Source organism: Sitophilus oryzae, unplaced genomic scaffold, assembly GCF_002938485.1.
Source record: "Sitophilus oryzae breed Bouriz unplaced genomic scaffold, Soryzae_2.0 scaffold_496_pilon_pilon, whole genome shotgun sequence".
Classification (NCBI taxonomy): Eukaryota; Metazoa; Arthropoda; class Insecta; order Coleoptera; family Curculionidae; genus Sitophilus; species Sitophilus oryzae.
In genome coordinates, this window is record NW_022147080.1 from 246,412 (window position 1) to 265,439 (window position 19,028).

Consider the following 19,028-nt stretch of genomic DNA (forward strand, 5'->3'; position numbering starts at 1 on the left):
AACTTTATTATTTATTTAAAAAAATTAAAAATCGGCTTTTTAATCACACCGATTTTTTAAATCGATAAATCGATTCATATTTAAATTTATAATCGAAAAATCGATCTGCCGTGGAATCGATTTTTTCCCATCTCTACTGGTTAATTTCTGTCGCTGGCACCCATAATGGCGGCGTGCGCTAGGGTTAGGGTACGCGCGTAGCGTTCCCGCCAAAGCGAGTTGGCCTGCCGTGTGATTTATATGCCGTGCTTTAGATTTGCTTTATGTTATGTCATCGACATATATCACATATTGATCAAAACATATATCACCATTTTTTAATGGACATGTATTCGATAACATCTAAACTGTAATGGATACTTGGTGTATAATAAAAGGAAGTATGTATAATAAAAGTACTATACAAAATCGGTTAATATTTATAAAAAACATATTTTTCCGTTTGTAAATGTTCCGAAAATTAACCGTTTTATTTTATGTGGTTTTAGTCTCATCTGTAACAACTAACAACAATAAATTAATAGTCAGATACTAGTAGAAAATTGGTAATACAAGAAAATTAAAATTAATATTTAAAAAAGGTACTTAAAGGAACTCAACACCTTATCACTGAGTGCGCCGAGACGACAACCATTCGTGCCATAGACTTTGGTACGACCAATGAGGTTATATTATAATGTATATAACCTCATTTTAGGTACGACTGATATCGGAGATGGAGAACTAACCTCTGTAATTCAAAAAAAAAATATCTGATACGATTTTTTTCAAAGCCCTGAGACTGTTTGATGAGTTATAACTCAAGAAAGAAGGTCACAATAGATGTATAAGGTTGCGGTGATTAACTTCCTCCTTCCATACAATATTTTATGGTATAGTGACTAGTGACTATAGTGTTGAGAAAAAGCCACAATATATTTTTGGCCATGCTTTCACATAAAACACTCCACTGTACGTCGTACCATTCGATATTCGTTTATTTAGATTCAGTCAGCAGTACTTTTTAGTAATCTTTTGGTCGCCAAGAGATACAGACGATTTCGGTACGACTTTACGAGTACTTTCACGAAATAACTTTCGCATTCGTTTGGATTGCAGTGTCGCACTTTAGTTGAATAGTTTGTTTACAAGGTGAATGGTACCTGCATTAAAACAGAAAAAAACAGTGATTAATATGTAAGTGAAATTTGGTAAAAATGTTTTAGTCACAGTGCATTCTCTCAAGGTTTCTTTTATTGTTGTTCGTAATAATTCACATAAAGCATGAAGGGATATAAGTAATGATAAACAAAGTCTTTTGTATGTCATTGTTTTATATAGGAGCGGTACCAATTTAACTTATTATAATGATCGACGATCTTAACAAAAGGAACATGCATTTGCAAGGATTATTTTTCAATTTTAATACTCACTAAACGCAAAGAAGATAAAAATGAAAGTGATTTTAATTTTTCTATTGAACCTCTTAAAGTAAATTCTATATAGTTATTTTTAATTATTATGTCAGATTTAATTAAACTATAGCTATATTTATAGACAATAGTTAACTTTTCATACAGGAGAAATCTTATTTTTTGTTAAATTTAAAAGTATGGGATAATGAAGGTTTAAAAAAAATATTAATTATTTTTTCAACATTATTATTCAGCACATCAATTCAATTTTCTTGTACAGAATGTAAATGAATAAATCCCAAAAAATATATATTTTTTTGATTTGGCGTTTCCCATCAACGTTAACTACATATACAGGGTGTCCCATTTTCATGTGTTTAATGTTTTTTTTTGCTTATGAGTAGAAATACAAAGATGCGATTTTCACATCACTGTTCTATTTTTTTCTAAAACTAAAAATTGTTACACACAGATTTGTCCTAGCCCTATTAGTTCCTGAAATACAGGGTGAATTTGAAAATGTTGCGTTTTTCTTGGTTTTGGTGGTCTCTGCATATCTTGGTTTTGGTGATCTTATAACTTATCAAAAAGGTAAAAACTGAATACCGTGGAGTTTTTCACGTAGAATCCAATGACGTCACTAGTTTTTCGCTGGGAGCTGTTCAAAATATGATTCAATTTTTTTTTAACGGGACATCCTGTATATTTTTTTATTTTATTTTATTTGTTTTGTTATGATCTTACTAAAAATATAATAGCTATAGTCTATTCTCATTTTCATAAATACGATACAAAAGTGCATTACATAATATATAACTTTTTAACATAAATCAACATAGTTTAAAATAGCATCGTTATAGAGGGTTATAGTTTCGGTCATATTTACGAAAAGAGATACAGGGTGGCTAAAATGGAGGCAGAGTGGCTCCGTCAATGAGTCCAATGATAATTATAATCCTTTAAGTAGCTGAACTTATCTTTGTCATTTCCGGAAATATGACGGAATAACAAAAATTTCCGGTTTTATTTTTTTTACGAACATGTTTTAATCGTTCACATGATAAAATCTATATACGAAAACATTCCCAAAAAACTTTCTACAAAATTATTATTAATATTTATTCTGACAGCTTAGTTGAAAATAACTGTAAAAATGCATTAGCGTGTATTAAAAGAATAATTACAATGCATTTTTCTAAAATTATTAATCCAAGATAAACAATTTTTTATCAAATGAGGATCAAGATCAATCAATACTTATCTACATTTTTTTATATTTTTTTTTGAGTTACTTATTTGAAGCATATTTTGTAACATTTATTTATAGTTAGGTCAGTATTACGTGGAAAAATCATAATTCTAACGGAATTGCCATACATTGTTTGTGTTTTTTTTTGTGATCGAATCATTTCTATTCTAGAAATTAAATTTGGTCTGTCCTGAGAAATACCTAAGAAACAATGTGTAATGAGATAAGGTGTTATCTTTAAAAATTTCCGAATTATTAGATTTGACGACCTGCTTATAGTAGGGGAGCCAATGCGGGAATTTTTGAATTAAACCTTGCAACCTCTTAAGTACCTCCGCCTTACATGAACCTTTTATACAGGAACATGCGTGTAGGCCAGCCGATCAGAATAGTAGAAAAAAATATAATTAGAAAAACTTGAGCGCGTCAGCTTAAGACAAAGTGAGTTAATTACATGTAGAAAAGAGTCCATTTAAATAATCTCAACAAGCTGAAGTAGCCAAAATAATCAATAAAGAGTGGTGGTGAGAAGTATTTATTTCTAAAAAATCTACTATGAGTTTTGGTGACGTCCAAATCGCCAGTCATTTGAATAGAATCTCCCGTAAGGTTCACTTAACTTAACATCCCTTTCTACTATATGAAACGCCCAAGTATTTCTTTGTGGCTTTTTTTACTTATTTGAAAACCTGTACACGCTTCTCTCACCAGTGAAAGAGCATACATCATGTAACCTTTTTTTCATTTTTGCATCTCATTTCACAGTACAATAGGTCCACATGACCCTCGAGTAAATCCCCATTTAGTATCTTGGCTCCCCTATTATTAAAAAAATATAGGTTTACTTGGTGTCTCTGACTAAAAAGTGTTTGATAGAATCACATCTCGATTTTCTGTTAATAAAAATAATTAAATGAATAGTTTCTTCATTTTTATTAATAACTGTGTGTCTAATTGGGAGCTTTGGACTATAAAGTTAGTGACAATTTACCAAAAAAAAATGTCTATAGTTATATTATTAGATTTTTCTGTTGCGTGATAGTATATCCAAAATTTATACTTATTCTAATTTCTTATAGTTATTACACAATTTTTCTAAACTAATAAATCTAACTTTAAATTTAACGACCTAATTATTTATATTGCGATTTACAATTTAATTCTCTTTTGTTGGATATTACGCGTATATAACGTAAGACACTTGACCATATGTTCTAAGAGAACTAGTTTTCAAATATGGTACGGTTCAAATTTATACAACCTATTTTAGTTTCGTATAATTCTATTGGTTGAAAAGAATAATTGCATCGATCGAAAAAAAATCGTTTTGATAAATCATTATTAATAGCAATTAACAGTATTAATATTTTAAATACTTAAAAAGTCAATTAAGGTCTGTCTACACATAACTTTTTTCCTGTCAGTCTTACGATTTTTATAAACCGTCTCTTACTTGCCGTTTGCCGATACCATCGAAGGCCTGCATAATCTGATGAACATTGTAGAATGTAGAATGAGTAAGAGGGGTTAATCACCGCGACCTTAAAAGTCTATTGTGTCCCTCTTTTATGAGTTATAGCTCATCATACAACTAATAAATTCTGCATACAGTCTATAGCTCATCATACACGGGGATCTTCCTGTTGTAGGGAGGACAGGGTAATTCCCATCCTTTCCCATCGAGGAGTGGGCCTCTACCTCCTACGAGGGTATACACTCTTCCACGATTGGGGTTTAGCCCTCCGTGCACTTCACAGTTGAGGAGCTTGTCTCCGGCTGAGATACCCGTGCGGTGGAAGCTGGAGGATCTTTCTCCATTTTTTCCGGTTTTTCAACTTGGTCTCTCCTTAGACCTGATACCGGTGTTGTCCCGAATATATAATAAAGGATATATCCCTCTTTTCTATTGCCTATACCATTGAATTTGAGGTCAATTACATCGCAAGGGTTAGTCGGTCCACTTCTACAGAGCCCGCATGTAGTAGTAAGGGAGACGAGAATACAATGGGTTGCCCCTGGTGCCCCAAGGTTGAGACCAGTAGAGTCTTCTATCTAGCCACGCAGCCCTTTGACCTGGTCCCACCATCATAGGATTTATGTAGGTTTTTGTTGAGGTTGTCTCCTCCTGGTCCAGGCGGTTAAGCTAAGACCCCCCCCCACACCTTCTGCCCTGCTACAATGACTATAGACAATAGAGAGTGCTTGATATGACGGACAGGGTAGTCTCATCCGGAATCGTTATAGGCAATATCCCCAATTCCCTGGCCGCGACACTGCAGCCAGGGACAAGACAATGAGATGTTTCTTAAACACAGCCAAAATGCCAGAGGGGATTCCCCTGGCACCTGAGCGGGAGCTTCTCCACCAAAGACGTACAACTCGCAAGAAATCAAGTGCAAAATTGGAAATGCCAAAAGCGCAATCTTTAAAACCACGACCTAACTCTATAAAATATTAAAAAATCAATGTATAGCGTAGAGACCTGGACCCTAAAGGAAGACACCATATCCTCATATCCAAACTGCAAGCCTTCGAACTTTACTGTACAGGAGAATACCGTGGACGGACAGGGTCGCAAACATCGAAGTCCTGTGACGAATAAACTTGGAGCTCGTCAACATGGTCAAACGCCGAAAGCTGCTATACCTAGGCCACGTGATGAGGAATCAAGGAAGGTAGGTATGACCAGCAGCTGCTCCAGTGCATCTTCCAAGGCAAGGATCTTGGGGAAAACGATGTCCAGGACGATGGAGAATTTCCTGTCTCGCCAAACTCAGATCCTGGTTCGGAAAAACCTCCACTCAACTCAATCACACAAAATCAATCTGGATAAGATTGATCGATTCTAAGAACTTTAATTTACTTAATTTTCTGAACGATCAAAGACCCCAAAAAATTCTACTAGGGACATAGTTAAGACGTCTAACTCGTCTTTTTTTTAACTTTATTTAAACAAATAGTAAAAACTAGCTACAACAGTGTTTTCTCCATGATGATATGACAGAATACATAAGAGTGAAGGACAAGTTCTTATATCAGTGGTGTATCTAGAGATAGAGTCAAAGAAGGGTAGTAGCAATATTTAAGTAAAGTACTAGATATAAATTAAATATTTGTTTAATGGTATTCACTGTGGAAAAGAATAAACTTGGATTGGCCTGGATTTTCTATTTTGATTGATATTATTAATTACTTTTGTGACAATTACACTTTATACCACGTTTATCTTATATAAATCTTCCTAGGAGGAGTAATTACCCCTCCCGTATATGCGCCCTTGTATAATGTGGACACAACTTGGTTTCTATGTTTTGTCTGCAACGTTTTGTAGGCGCAAGCAAATCGTACTATAAGTCGTTACGTGTGGACCACACTTTAAAGGCTAAGACAGACGACCGTTTGGTGAGTTTTCTAGACGTTCTTCCGTTTTACCTGACAAACAAAACTGACATGTATAACGTTATGTGTAGAGGGGGCTTAACAAAAAGCCTTGAAAAATCATCACACATTTTTTCTGATAATTTTTAATTGTGTAGTTTTTTGAATAAAATTAAAACGTTGATGATATTATTCATGTAGGACTTTGTATAAACTTTTTCAATTTGATTTATGCATGCATTTCAACAAATTAGAAATGCTTTTAGATTTTTATTAAATCCTGATGAAATATACCTTCATTAAATGAGCTCAAACATGCGTGTTATTACGAATTTAAATATTAAATAACACAACGGTATTTTTTAAATACATTTCCGTTAGTTTTTATAATATATTGTGTCAAGCTACCATATCAAAACGTGTAATAGAAATGATTCTTCATTGGTGAAAATGCGAGAAAGTTTCATTATTGTTGATTATTTTCTATACATGTAGGTATATAGCCCCAAGAGGTCATTTATCTGAGAGAATTAATATAAAAGTAGTCAGAGTATTTATTCCTTTTTCGATTCGGTTGAAATCAAGTTCACTTTCATTTTTATCCCCTTGGTAGCATTACCAAACTTTAAAAAATGCCCTGTAGCATTTGTAAGAAGGTGATAATTTCATCAGAGTATAAATAGTAGGGGTGCCCAACTAGGAATTTTGGGAATAATAATAGATAATTCTAGGAATAACATAAGGGACGCAATCTTGTGTGCATCTTGTTAAATACCCCCACCATGAATGAATTCTTTAGACAGGGACGTGCGTGTAGGGCAGTTTAAGGTAGATTTAGATTGGTTAGTTCAGGTAACGGGGCCCTGGCTCGATGGATTTTCCAAAGTTTTTGTTTTGCAAGTGCACTTTTTCACAATTATGACGGGCTTGAGTAAGTAAATCTTAAATTAAACTCACAAGATAGCAATAATTACTTTGATAACGGACACTTTAAAGACTTTTTGGAATTTTTTCACTGAGAGCGGTTTAGATTTTGAAAGATTTTATAATTTTTGAAGATTCTGACTTTGAGAAGAGATATGGACAACATGGACAAGAGAAAATTATTTCTGTTTTTGTTTGCGGTTGTTCTTAGCAACCGCTAGAAATACCAAGTTTGTGGTATCAAATTATTCGTAAAAAAATGCTTTTTTGAAATATACTAATGAGCCACCCTCGTTCCATTTGAAAAAATTGAGATATGGTTAAAAATACAATTTAGGCATTTTTTAACCGGTCAGGACAAGATACTAAAAGCATTAGACGATCAAATCTATTTTTCCAAGGCGATTCAGAGTGGCATTTTCTATCGAATAAAGTAAAGAAATACAGAGGGTACCATTTAAAAATCAAAAGTTGTAGTTATTTCCGGTGAAACGGGAAGTGACCGAAAACAATTGAATACATGAATCAATCCTAATTTATGTCATATACTAACAAACCAAATCCCGTTTTTTTATCTGAAAAAAATAAAAAAGTTATAGGGGTGAGCCACTTTTGACACGCACCCGGTATATACTGGGCATCTAAATTTAAAATTTATATTTCGATATCTGAAAAAATCAGAAAATTGTCTTAAAACAGCTATTCCAACAATTTCCTCAGAGTGGAAGTAAAATCTTGATAATAAAAATCAGGAATACGGCTGTGCTTTCCTATTGGCTCATTTTAAATATATTTTTATCTTTCATTTCTAGATAAAGAAGCTCAAAAATTCCATTAAAAATATAAATATTGTTTTAGATCAATAATAAAACTGGTATTTCGTAAAATGTTCCGTTACTATTAACGAATTTTAAATTATGAATCATAAAATTTTTATACCGCTAATTTATTGGAAATCTATAGTTAATCTACGAAATCCCAATCGCATTTTTAAATATAGTTTGTTACAGTGTTTTAACTTTAATTTGTAATTGTTTTTTTTTTCTAAAATATAGATAACTAATATTGTTTACAGAGCAATAAAGACTCTTTATAAGTATCAGTTCTATTATAATTCTCATAATCATCTCTTAAAAAATGTTACTAGCTTCAAAAAAATGTTCCTTGGTATCTCCTTTTAAAAAAAATCATTTAAGACAATTTTTCAATTATTGTTGTTAAGCTCTAAACAGTAATTGTTGTAATTTGTTCGAGCTTGTTTTAATAACGTGGGTTAAGAAGCCGAGGACTAGTAAATTGGCAGTAAACAGTGCCGTACGTAGTTTTTTTCTCCAAGATAGAAGGGGAAATTCGACTTTGAATTTAACGTATTATTCTATTAACCTTTTTAGCCGACCATACCAACAGGTATGGTAAGCTATTAAGATCGGCAAAAATTGTTTTTTTAATTTCACTCAAAATGAGTTATTTGGGTCATAAATGACCTAAATACCAAATATTTTCATGGTGTATGTCTGTCTGTCTGTCTGTCCGTCTGTCCGTCTGTCCGTCTGTCCGTCTGTCCGTCTGTCCGTCTGTCCGTCTGTAACACGATAACTCAAAAACCGCTGAACCAATTTTAACCAAATTTGGCACAAAAATACTGTGGCACCCGAGAATCTGGCCATTAGTTTTTGGTGGGGGTGAGGGTTGGTAAGGGGGTATGGGAGCGGGTTAAAAAAAACTCCGAAATTACTGTAGCTAGCGAAACGCGGTTTTCAATTTAAGATTAGGAATAATATTTGCAACAAAATTTGTAATAACATCAAAATCAGTCAAAGTCGCAGTTTTTGAGATAAAAAAAATTGGAAAAATTCTGGCTACCAACTTTTTATTAACATATTTTAGTATGCGCGGCTATACGTGCCTCCCGGTCCCAATTTTTTTCTTTTCAAAACAAAGAGGATTGTACTTACTTAAATTGCTTACGTCGGAATTCCTATCGTCATTACTGATAAATTCAGATGCAATTCGTTTTTATATTGAAAATTTTCGATTATTAATAAAATGAATGTCATAATAATTTATTGTGGAGTAGTTTTTCTAGGATGTAAGACAGCTGTTACATTGTCACTTGTCACAATATATTCAATAACAATGTGTTGATAAGAGCATCAATAGGTAAATGATTAAAATTGTATTACGATAGTACTTTATTATTGTTATACAGTTCATACCAAATAAACTTTTAGTCATTTGATTAAGCTTGACCGGCACAGCGTTGCCCACTTTTATATATTTTTTTTAATCAAAATAAATTAGGAAACAAAAATAAATTAATTATGAATATATAAACAGTATTTACATAAAAAAAACTCACAAGGGTCATTACTACCGCTTTCCCGTTCAAAATATTCTAATAAAGTTGCAATGATTGATTTTTTTACGGCTATTAAGCTCTCTTGTACACTTCGCACTAAAAGAGGTTCTAAAAAGCGCAATGTTCGACTGCAAGGTCTGCTAGTAAACATTTTTAAGCTTAAAGTATCACAACACTATTTATTTAAACCATAAACTCGTAATACAAAAGTAAAGTGTCAAAACGAATGACAATGTCAGGAAATAAACAAATAAATGAGGCAACTTGTCATTTTTTGCAACATAGCTACCACCTGAATCGATCCACCAGCGCGAAATTTAAATTCCAGTTACTGAATATGTCCATGGTTGGCAACAATGAATTTAAAAATCGCGCACTCGATTACGCAACTAAAAGTTTAATTGGCATCAAATATATTTATATATAGCTCTAATATTTATTAAATTTATTGACTAAGTAAGATGACTTCTTATACCTACCGATCCGTTTAACGCTGAGACTGTTTTAGTTTACCAAAAAATCTATTTTAAATTAAACGGTATTCTGGCGGGTCTGATTTTAGAATAAGTACGTTTCAGATTAGGAAAATTATATCTCCGAACATCAGTGGCGTCTTCTGAAAGTTAAAAAAAATAGTTAATTTTTACATTTGTTTTGATTCGTTTATTTCATAATGGTAGAATTTGTTTTAAAGCTTTTATTTGTTCAAAAAATGAGATTAAAGAAATTTTATGTTATGTATTTATGATTCCAGTGCCACAAAGAATTTTTAAAATCATGTGTATCAAAAGACATTTGTGTAAAGTATTCAATACAACTTCGTTTTTTAACGACATTGCAAACATAAACATCAGTGGTAAAATATGTCTTTTCGCGGACGACACTAGCTTCACTTGGAGCAACAAAAACGTCACGGCACTTCATAGGATTATATCAAATGACTTAATCACCATTAAATCTTGGTGCGATTCGAATCTCCTGAGTCTCAACATTTCTAAAACTAAAGCTTTGTCGTATAAAAACTCGCTGCAACCTTTTGTACTTAACAACACCTCCATTGACATCGTAAAATCTGTAAAATTCTTATGGCTTGTTGTATTCTCTAAAATGGGAAATGCATTCGAGGCTTTCTCGAAAAAATTGAGCTCTGCCTGTTTTGCGTTAAGATCTGTTTCTAAGGAGCTTAACTTGTCAGTGGCTAGAACTGTTTATTTTGCACTTTTTGAGTCGCACCTCAGATATGCCCTTCCATTCTGGGGTACGTGTTTTGTGACTCAATTTGACTGCACTTTCAAGCTCCAGAAGAGAGCTGTTCAATATTCACTGGGACTAAACAGCAGAACTCATTGCCAGGCCTTTTTTAAAAAATAAAAAATATTAACTCTTCCTTTCTTATTTATATTTGAATCCGTTTGCCTAATACGTAAGCATGTATCAGCTTCTTAAGAAAGGCCATCTCACACTTATCCACTCAGGAACGCGGAGCAAGATCTTTATCTACCTACCCCACGCTCAGAATTAGTTGAAAGTTCAATATTATACAACTCGAAAAAAAATGCACAATCACCTGCCATTTGAAATCAAATCCATAACATCATTTTCTTCATTTCGCAAAGCATTGAAATCTTACTTACTAGATACGGCTTTCTACTCCGTAAATGACTTATATTTTGATAATCGAATTTGATCTTGTAAACACTGGTCTAATATTTGCTATTACTATATTTACTATAAACTTATTAAAAATTTTTGAATCTTATTTTTATTTCTTTATTCTTTGACATTGTAAACATTTGTAAATGTATTCTGATATATAATAAGACTGATGATGTAATTTGTATACTTGTTTTGTATTCTCTTTTGTTTGTTTGTTTGCTTTACCTTTGTCTACAAATTGTAAAAAAAATTAGACAATAAAGGCATTTATTTATTTATTTACTTTCTATTCAACACTTAATTAAAGAAAAGAAAAATAATCTACAGACCTCACGAGTCGCCACTGTAGAATACCTAAAAATAGAAGAAAAAAATGGTTTTAATTAAAGAATTCTACCGGTGATTCATAGGTGGTACCTTAAAATCCCGGCTAGTTTAAAAATAAAAAAAGGTTATTCTCTTGCATTAAGAGCAAGAGCCTCCTAATGCAAGCAGCAATTCTACTGTATCTTTATCTCCGAATTTATTTCCTGTTAAATATAGCACGCAGTTTCCCGGATTTCTGTTAAACAAGCTCTTACCACAGTTTATTTCTTAATTAATACAGTATGTGCTTAATAAAATTGGCGTCAGAGTCAGAACAATAAAACGAAGCACTTATACCTTACTTATAAGTGTAGAATAATAATATTATCTTTGACATGTGGTAAATATATCCGAAAATGTGAGGATAAAAATCAATTAGTTAACTCTAAGCGGACTTCATAGTTCATTGCTACTTAATCAGGGTGCAGAAAAATCAAGATTTTGAAAAAAAATCGATTTTTTTTTATTTCAATCGGATTTTTTATATTTTAATCAATTTTCTATTTAAAGTCCTATTCCTAAATGGCTAAATCTTCGTAAATCTGCCCGATATCGATAATATTAACATTTTTACAGCGCCGGCGTGCGGCGCCGGCGCGTGTCTTTTTTCCACATCGGTCACCGAAATATTTTATTCTGTAAACTTTGCCGATACCCCTATTTCCGCAAAAAAATCGCCCGCTTAGATCAAAGGGATTTTTTTGGAATAGTCATGACTGTCTTAAGTCGAGATAAAAATTAGTACCATCTATAATGTTCAAAGTGCAAACTACTCATTGCAGAACAAAATGTCGGTACAAATTTAGAATGAACTAACATAGAAGATAAATTAGGGAAAGCAGAAATTAGCTTGATCAATATTCAGTTGTTTCAGAAAAGATATAAAGATGTCTTTGACACCAGCATATTTTTTGACATTGATTATAGTCCTGAAGAATAAAAATATAACCTGACATCAGAAGAAACTGGTTCTGCACTAGTTTGCGAATGAAAGGTATTCGAATACCGGATTCCCGATACTTCACAATTTCTAAATAAATCTCTGCCATTTAGAAGAATGGATTCACACGAAATAACTTCAAAAATTGGTCCAACATTTTAATAGATGAATAGATATATATAAGTTTTTAAACAAGTTGATTTTTTTATTTAAATCCATGATTAAAATAAAAAAAATCCGTTTATCCGTCCGATTTAAATCAAGTTGATTTATATCATTGCACCCTATACATTAATACTGAAATCGTTTTCACGTTTTTTTTTTCACAAGTAACTATTTTTGAAGTATTTTTCTAAGATTCGCGATAATTTCACTAAAATTCAAGCCATGGCATAATATATTTCCAGATTTATACACCCTGCACGAAACCATCAATTAATTTACCACACGTAACATATATACAATATGATTTAAAAAAAAGGCGATGGCTATGAAATGAAGATCGCTGTCATTTTATATATAAAATTATATGGGGAATGTCATCGATCGTAATTTCCAAGCCAACTGGACGCCGTTTTTTTTCGACAAGACCAAGCCTAATTGCAATACCAAGACCAGTCGCTCATCACTAGTACATATTTTGATATTACTACAAAATAATAATAATTTTATTTAATAAAATACTAACTACATATTATTATATGAAAACTATAACGATTAACAGTATCAATAAATGCGACATTATTCTATTTTTATAGACTCTTGTGCGAATGAAGAATGAATAACAATAGGCATACCATATCGGTATCCAGATACAATGGCAGTTCGAACATTCCGTTACGTAGACAGTTGAGTAGACAGAGTTCCACACCAAATGGTACCCCGTCTAAAGTACCCAACGACGCGGCCCACAGGTGGAGACAGAAATATGACGAAAGTGAAGAAAAACGGAAAACCCTACTCTCAGAAAAGGAAAAAGGTAATAAAAGATATATGGTATGACATAGACATTGCAACACACAGTAGATTTTGAGAAGTACTTGGGATAAATATGAATAATAATAATCGATGACATTTTCAAACAAATTTATTGAAACGAATTCTGCAAAATTTACTAATAGCACCTTCACGTAGAATGTAGAATGTTTAGAAGGGGAGTTAATCACCGCGACCTCTTACAGATCTGTTCCCCTTTCTTGAGTTATAACGAGTTATAACTCATCATACAGTCTCAGAGCTTTAACAAAATTCAGTATCTGATACGGCTCCACAGATGCCAGCTCTCCATCCTCGACATCAGCCGTAAGTTCATGGCACGAACGGTCGTCGTCTCGGCGCACTCAATGATAAGGTATTCTGGTGTTTCCTCATTTTCCCCACAGAATCTGCATTCGCCGTTGTTTCTCAATTTCAGACGACTGAGGTGTTCGTTGAGGAGACAATGTCCTGTTAGAAACCCCGTGACAATCCGAAGATTGTTTTTACTTAAATCAAGTAAAATCTTTGATTTTTCTCGGTCATAAGTTCTGAGGAATATTTTCGAGTGTCTTAGACCGTTGAAGAACAGTACTGGGAGAATTTTCAGGTCAGGGGCTTGGAACGCACCCTCAAAAAGAAAATTCCACTTCTCCAACTCCCTGTGGATGACATACCAAATTTATGTTTCTATCCAAAAAAGTAGAGAGGCATGCGTCAACTCTTATGACACCCCAAACCATAACATCTCTAGTATGGGCAGTATCACGCTCCATGCAAAATTGGCGCCTTTCTCCATGTCAGCGATGAACTCTTCTATGACCATCGTGAGTCCACAAACAAAAACCGTGACTCTTCACTGAAAACGACCCGATTCTACTCCTGATTCCAATGAGCCCATTAGTGACACCATGCTAGACTTAACTATTTATGTCTATGGGTTAATGGCAATACCAATCGCGAACGGTGTGACTGTAGCCCATAAGCTCTAGTTTCTCGATAAATCGATCTCATGAATATCTGTTAACTCCTAGCTACCCTCCACTCATATCCGATTACTCTACTTGTGCTGAAGCTGTCTCTAAAGGCACTGAGTCTTTTTTCGCGATTACTGGTTTTTCTTAAAGACCTGGTGGCCCTACGACGTTTATGGTGGTGATGTACAGACAGACCACTCTATCCAACATCGCATCACTGTTGTAGCATTCCGTCCAATCCTGTTTTCAATTTCCCGAAAGGACTAATATTATTCTACCTAGTTCAAATTCACTTAATTGACGATACACAACACGTCTTACAGGAGACTTTGCTAAACGATGTTTTCAATATGTTGATGATGTATGTCAATGAATTTCTATGTCACACATTATATTAAGATATACTTTTTTTTCCTTTATTGGGTATGAGGTTTTGTAATAAATTGAAAGATGGAAAACTTTTTTTTTATTATGTAACGTATAAATGAGTGTAAGTGAGTTGTAGTACACTCACTTACACTCATTTATACAGACTGGTGCTAGCAAGAAGACTTCAAGTTTTTAGAATAAAGTAATGCCTGAAAAAAACCACTTTGTTGGAGCGAAACGTCGCATAATAAAAAAAAAGTTTTCCATCTTTCAATTTATTACAAAACCTCATACCCAAGAAAGGAAAAAAAATATATGGATATAATTCTAATGGTTAAAGAAAAAAGAAACAATTAGACTATTATATTAAGATAAAATTAAGACAAAAATTATACATTTTATTCGTTTTTTTATAGCTCTTCGAGGCCTCAACGACTTAGAAAAGAAGCACCTCAATCTTCAAGAAAAAAACGAGCAACTGGAAATAGAACTTTTCGAGAAAAATGAAGAATACTCGAAATTATCTACGGCATCGAAAAATTTATGGACAGAATACGAGAGGCTCAAAAATCAGTATGAAACTGAGACCGGGGCTATGGCAAGGTAAGTTTTTCGATAAAGAACAACGCTGAAGTTTGGTAGACTATTTATTACACCCTGTATTTTATTTTCTTTTAATCTGTGTCATAAAACACCTTGAAGTAATTTTGATTTTTCAAAATTGACAATAAATTTCCAAAAAAAATCAAGAATTATATGGACTTCATTTTAGAAGAACAACCTGTATCAAAATACCACAAAGTTTTTTCAATTGTATTTTATATGGGTTTGTTAATAAATTTTGCACTAAGCTTAAGAAATAACGTAAGATCGAATAGGTAAATTTTCGATATTTTTACAAACTATTGTAAAAAAAGCTATCATTATTCAACATTCTTATGGAAATTGATCTTTCATCAATTTCTACTGACCAAAATAAGTTTATGAAGTGTTGTTTTTCAGTGTTTTGAAGGACGCATCCAAATGGTACAAAGAAAATAAAGAACTGAAGAGAAAAACTCTCTATTTGGGTGACAAGGATGCAGTTGACGAGGGAGTGGATGCTGGCGAATCATCCAATGATGCTGACATTGAAAACTTGAATAGAACCATCAAGCAACTCAGCACCGAAGTTGCGGAGCTACAGACTGAACTGGATACTGTCCGCCAGTCCGAGTTTCAAACGTTGGAACAAAATATGAAACTTAACGAGGTAAATATAGCTTTGTTTCAACCATAGTAGACTCGTCTTGATTTTGCGGTCTTGGTCTTGAGCAAGAGAAAGACCAGCGTTAGATATGCAAGGCCAAGACCAACCAGTGCAAGACATACATAATAATTTATATTTTTTCTACTAATATAGGAGCTGGAATTACGTAAAGCGGAGAACAGAAAATTCAAAGCTGAACTGGAAGAACTCAGAACGGAACATCAACAACTCAGAAGGGTATCAGAAATGATGAAAAAAGAATTGGAAGATCTGAAAGAAATTGAAGAGAACCAGAGAAATGATATTATTTTACTCAAGTAAGTTTCTAGATACAGTGCTTATCAGCTAAACAGATTAAATTCCAATAATCTGTAAAATTGTCATTCTGCACATTCTGGTTAAATGAATTAATTTTCTGATATCGTCATCATTATTATTATCTACTGATGTATATGTGAGTCCAAGTTATCCCTGCTAATTTTGTAATATTATGGTCCCATCTTAGGTTTGATGTTCTGGGTCTCCTAATTCCTCCTGGGTACCAGGCTGTGATTTTTGTGGTCCATCTGTTGTCCATCCTTCTTGCCAGGTCGCTTGAAGGATTCCATTCTGTTACCTGGGTGTTTTGTAGTATTCACTTCCTTTTTTAGGGTATTTCTTTGTTATTCACAGCATAGTTCGTTCCATCGAACATTATATGACCTGCTAACGAACATTGGATGACCTGTTTCCTTATGATGTCGGTTTAAAGCGTCTAAGTTTCGCATGTATAGTTCATCACTGGTAGTACACATTGATCGAATGTTTTCTTCTTTAGATAAAGTGATATTCCATATTTGAATATGATTGAGTTTCTTCCATCGATTCGCAGTAGAAATCCTGAGCTGTGTATTAGTTGTCCCAAATATATATTCTTCTATTTCCATTGTTGTGTTATTTACTTTAGTTTTACTTTAGTTCTTGCAAAATTCATTTTGAGACACTTTATTTATTGTTGTATTTAGCTCGTTAATTTGTGAGTGTAGTTCTTCAGAACTATTCGCATGTAAATTGTTAACTAATTTCAAATCAGTATAACACTGATAACTACTGTCCCATTGTCATAAAACAATTTGTTAAAATAATTGTGGAATATTGTTTTTAATGTATTGTCGTTTGTTTTAGAAAAGAAGCAGGAGAACAAAAACGAGAAAGGAACATTTTGAAACATCAAAGTACTCTGATAATGCAAGGATTGAATGACAGCAATGGTACTGAGTCGTTAATATTATTACAAGAAATCGAAAACTTAAAACGAACGCTTGAAGACGAGAGAAGTCGACACGAAGAAGAATTGAATAGTTTACAGGTATGTTTAGTAAAAAATAGAGTCTTTATTAGGTATCTGAAATATACGAGAATAGTTTAAAAAGTTTCCTACTTCATCATGTATACCAGTTAAACTTACGTATTTTGCCATGGAACAACCTAGCAACAAATCCTGCGCAACTTATCAGCGCATATATTGTAAGACGCCCAATAATATCAGACAAGGACCCTGCAATACCAAGACTAAGACTACTTATTAGACTGCAAGGCCAAGATCAAGGAAGTCTTGAGCTTGTATTTGCTCATCTGTCAAACGCACAAAACATGAAGATTTTCAAAATGAGAGACAAAATGTTGGCACGAAGATATTTCGTTTTCATACTACTCTCTTGTGATCTGCTCATATTAGTTTCTGAATATTTGGACGTTTTTTATTTATTAAAAATTTGTCCATTCTTACAGGATCGCTTCGAGCAAGACCAGGAAAACGACTCCCACATAGAAATCCTAGAAGAAAGATTAAAACTAGTCGAAGAAGAACTGAAATCTGCCATTTCCCGAGCCGAAGCTGCGGAGGCCAAACTAAAAGCACCTCCTCTACCTCCTCCACCGCCTCCTCCACCCCCACCACCGTTCGCAGCAAACGATTGTCCTCCAGTCGTACCACTACGCCGACGAAGAAGTAGAGCAACCGTTGAGGACCTGGCCAAAACCATCGGGGTACAGGAATCGAGTCCAGACAAGAAACCAGCGCCTCCTGGTGTGAACCACGACATAATAAATGCTATAAAAGAGGGTAAATTTACCCTGAAAAAGTCGAAGAAGGAGGGTAAAATGGAGAAGGATAGGGACACGCCCAAGGCAGTGTCGGAGATACTCAATATTTTAGGGAGTTTGAGGAGGGCACCGAAGAAACGACAAAGTCAGTATTTAGGAGATGTACAGTTATGAATTATTGTATTTTTTACTGTTTTTACTAGGGCTATTATTAGTGTTTGTATTTTTCTACTTGTAAATGTATATTTTATAAACGAATGTTTTTCGAAAATTTATATATTTTGTTTATAAATAAAAGTTGAAGTAAAACAAGGAGATAAAGGTTGGGAGAATGAAGAAATTTCTTTAGGAAGGGCAGATCAATAAGTAATATATATTTACATACGAGGGTTGTTCTAAAAGGAAAGTTATTAGTAAATTTATAAAACTAGATATAAATAAATGATCTTTGGTATTGGTCGTATTGGCACAGCATTTAAGAAGTCTAGAATGCCCAAATTTATTCTCGTATCTTTATATCTCCTAAAGAATACGAGAATTGTGTTTTATTTATCATTTTCCTTATCGAATTTTGTCCATATTTTTGTGGAATATACCTGATCTAATAAGAGTGTGACTAAAATATGTCATTGTATGGCATTATTTCGTTGGACAGACTATTATTTTCCCTCGACATTAAGGGACTGTCCTATGCCGGGCATAATAGATAATCTGTACATCATAATACATGATATACAGAGTGAGTCTTAAAGAAGTGCAAAAAATTTTAGGAGTAGTATTATATTGACTAAGAGTGGGTGCCAGGTGGGACCCTCCACTGCGGCCGCGAGGGCCTATTGTGGCTCAGGGGTAGTATATTTCGATCCCAGAAAGACGACTATGGTTTATGGTTTATTTTTCGCGAAAATTTTGAATTTTTTGACAAAGTTTTTGGATTCTTTTTTAAATTTTTAGTTAAAAACATAGTATATTGATAATATTATAACAACATCGTAGATTAAATTTACAAGACAGAAAACCTAGAAAATATCCAGTGGTTCTCAAAATTTAAGCAATTTTTTTTTAATTTTCTTCAAAAGGAAAATAATTCCGTTATCTTGGACTTGT

General features: G+C 33.4%; 1 protein-coding gene across 2 annotated transcripts; it reads left to right on the top strand.

Moving 5' to 3' along the window:
• Window positions 1-1,007: 1,007 nt before the first annotated feature.
• Window positions 1,008-18,459, top strand: LOC115886757 (shootin-1). 2 transcript variants are annotated; one of them, XM_030906036.1, is made up of 7 exons: window positions 1,008-1,176; window positions 13,025-13,245; window positions 15,004-15,190; window positions 15,590-15,839; window positions 15,990-16,153; window positions 17,001-17,184; window positions 17,607-18,456. In XM_030906036.1, the coding sequence occupies exons 2-7, from the start codon at window positions 13,044-13,046 to the stop codon at window positions 18,093-18,095; spliced, it is 1,476 nt and encodes a 491-aa protein (XP_030761896.1). In that variant the 5' UTR covers window positions 1,008-1,176; window positions 13,025-13,043; the 3' UTR covers window positions 18,096-18,456. The 2 variants fall into 2 exon arrangements, with proteins under 2 accessions (XP_030761896.1, XP_030761898.1); XM_030906038.1 differs by lacking the exons at window positions 1,008-1,176; window positions 13,025-13,245; window positions 15,004-15,190 and adding an exon at window positions 15,306-15,465 and having other exon boundaries at window positions 17,607-18,459.
• Window positions 18,460-19,028: the final 569 nt, after the last annotated feature.

Bases quoted from the DNA above. Each gene is read 5' to 3' on its own strand.
- LOC115886757 (XM_030906036.1), top strand. From the start codon at position 13,044: ATGAATAACAATAGGCATACCATATCGGTATCCAGATACAATGGCAGT. The intron at 15,191-15,589 runs GTAAGTTTTTCG...GTTGTTTTTCAG, and splicing joins GAGACCGGGGCTATGGCAAG to TGTTTTGAAGGACGCATCCA. The intron at 17,185-17,606 runs GTATGTTTAGTA...CCATTCTTACAG, and splicing joins AAGAATTGAATAGTTTACAG to GATCGCTTCGAGCAAGACCA.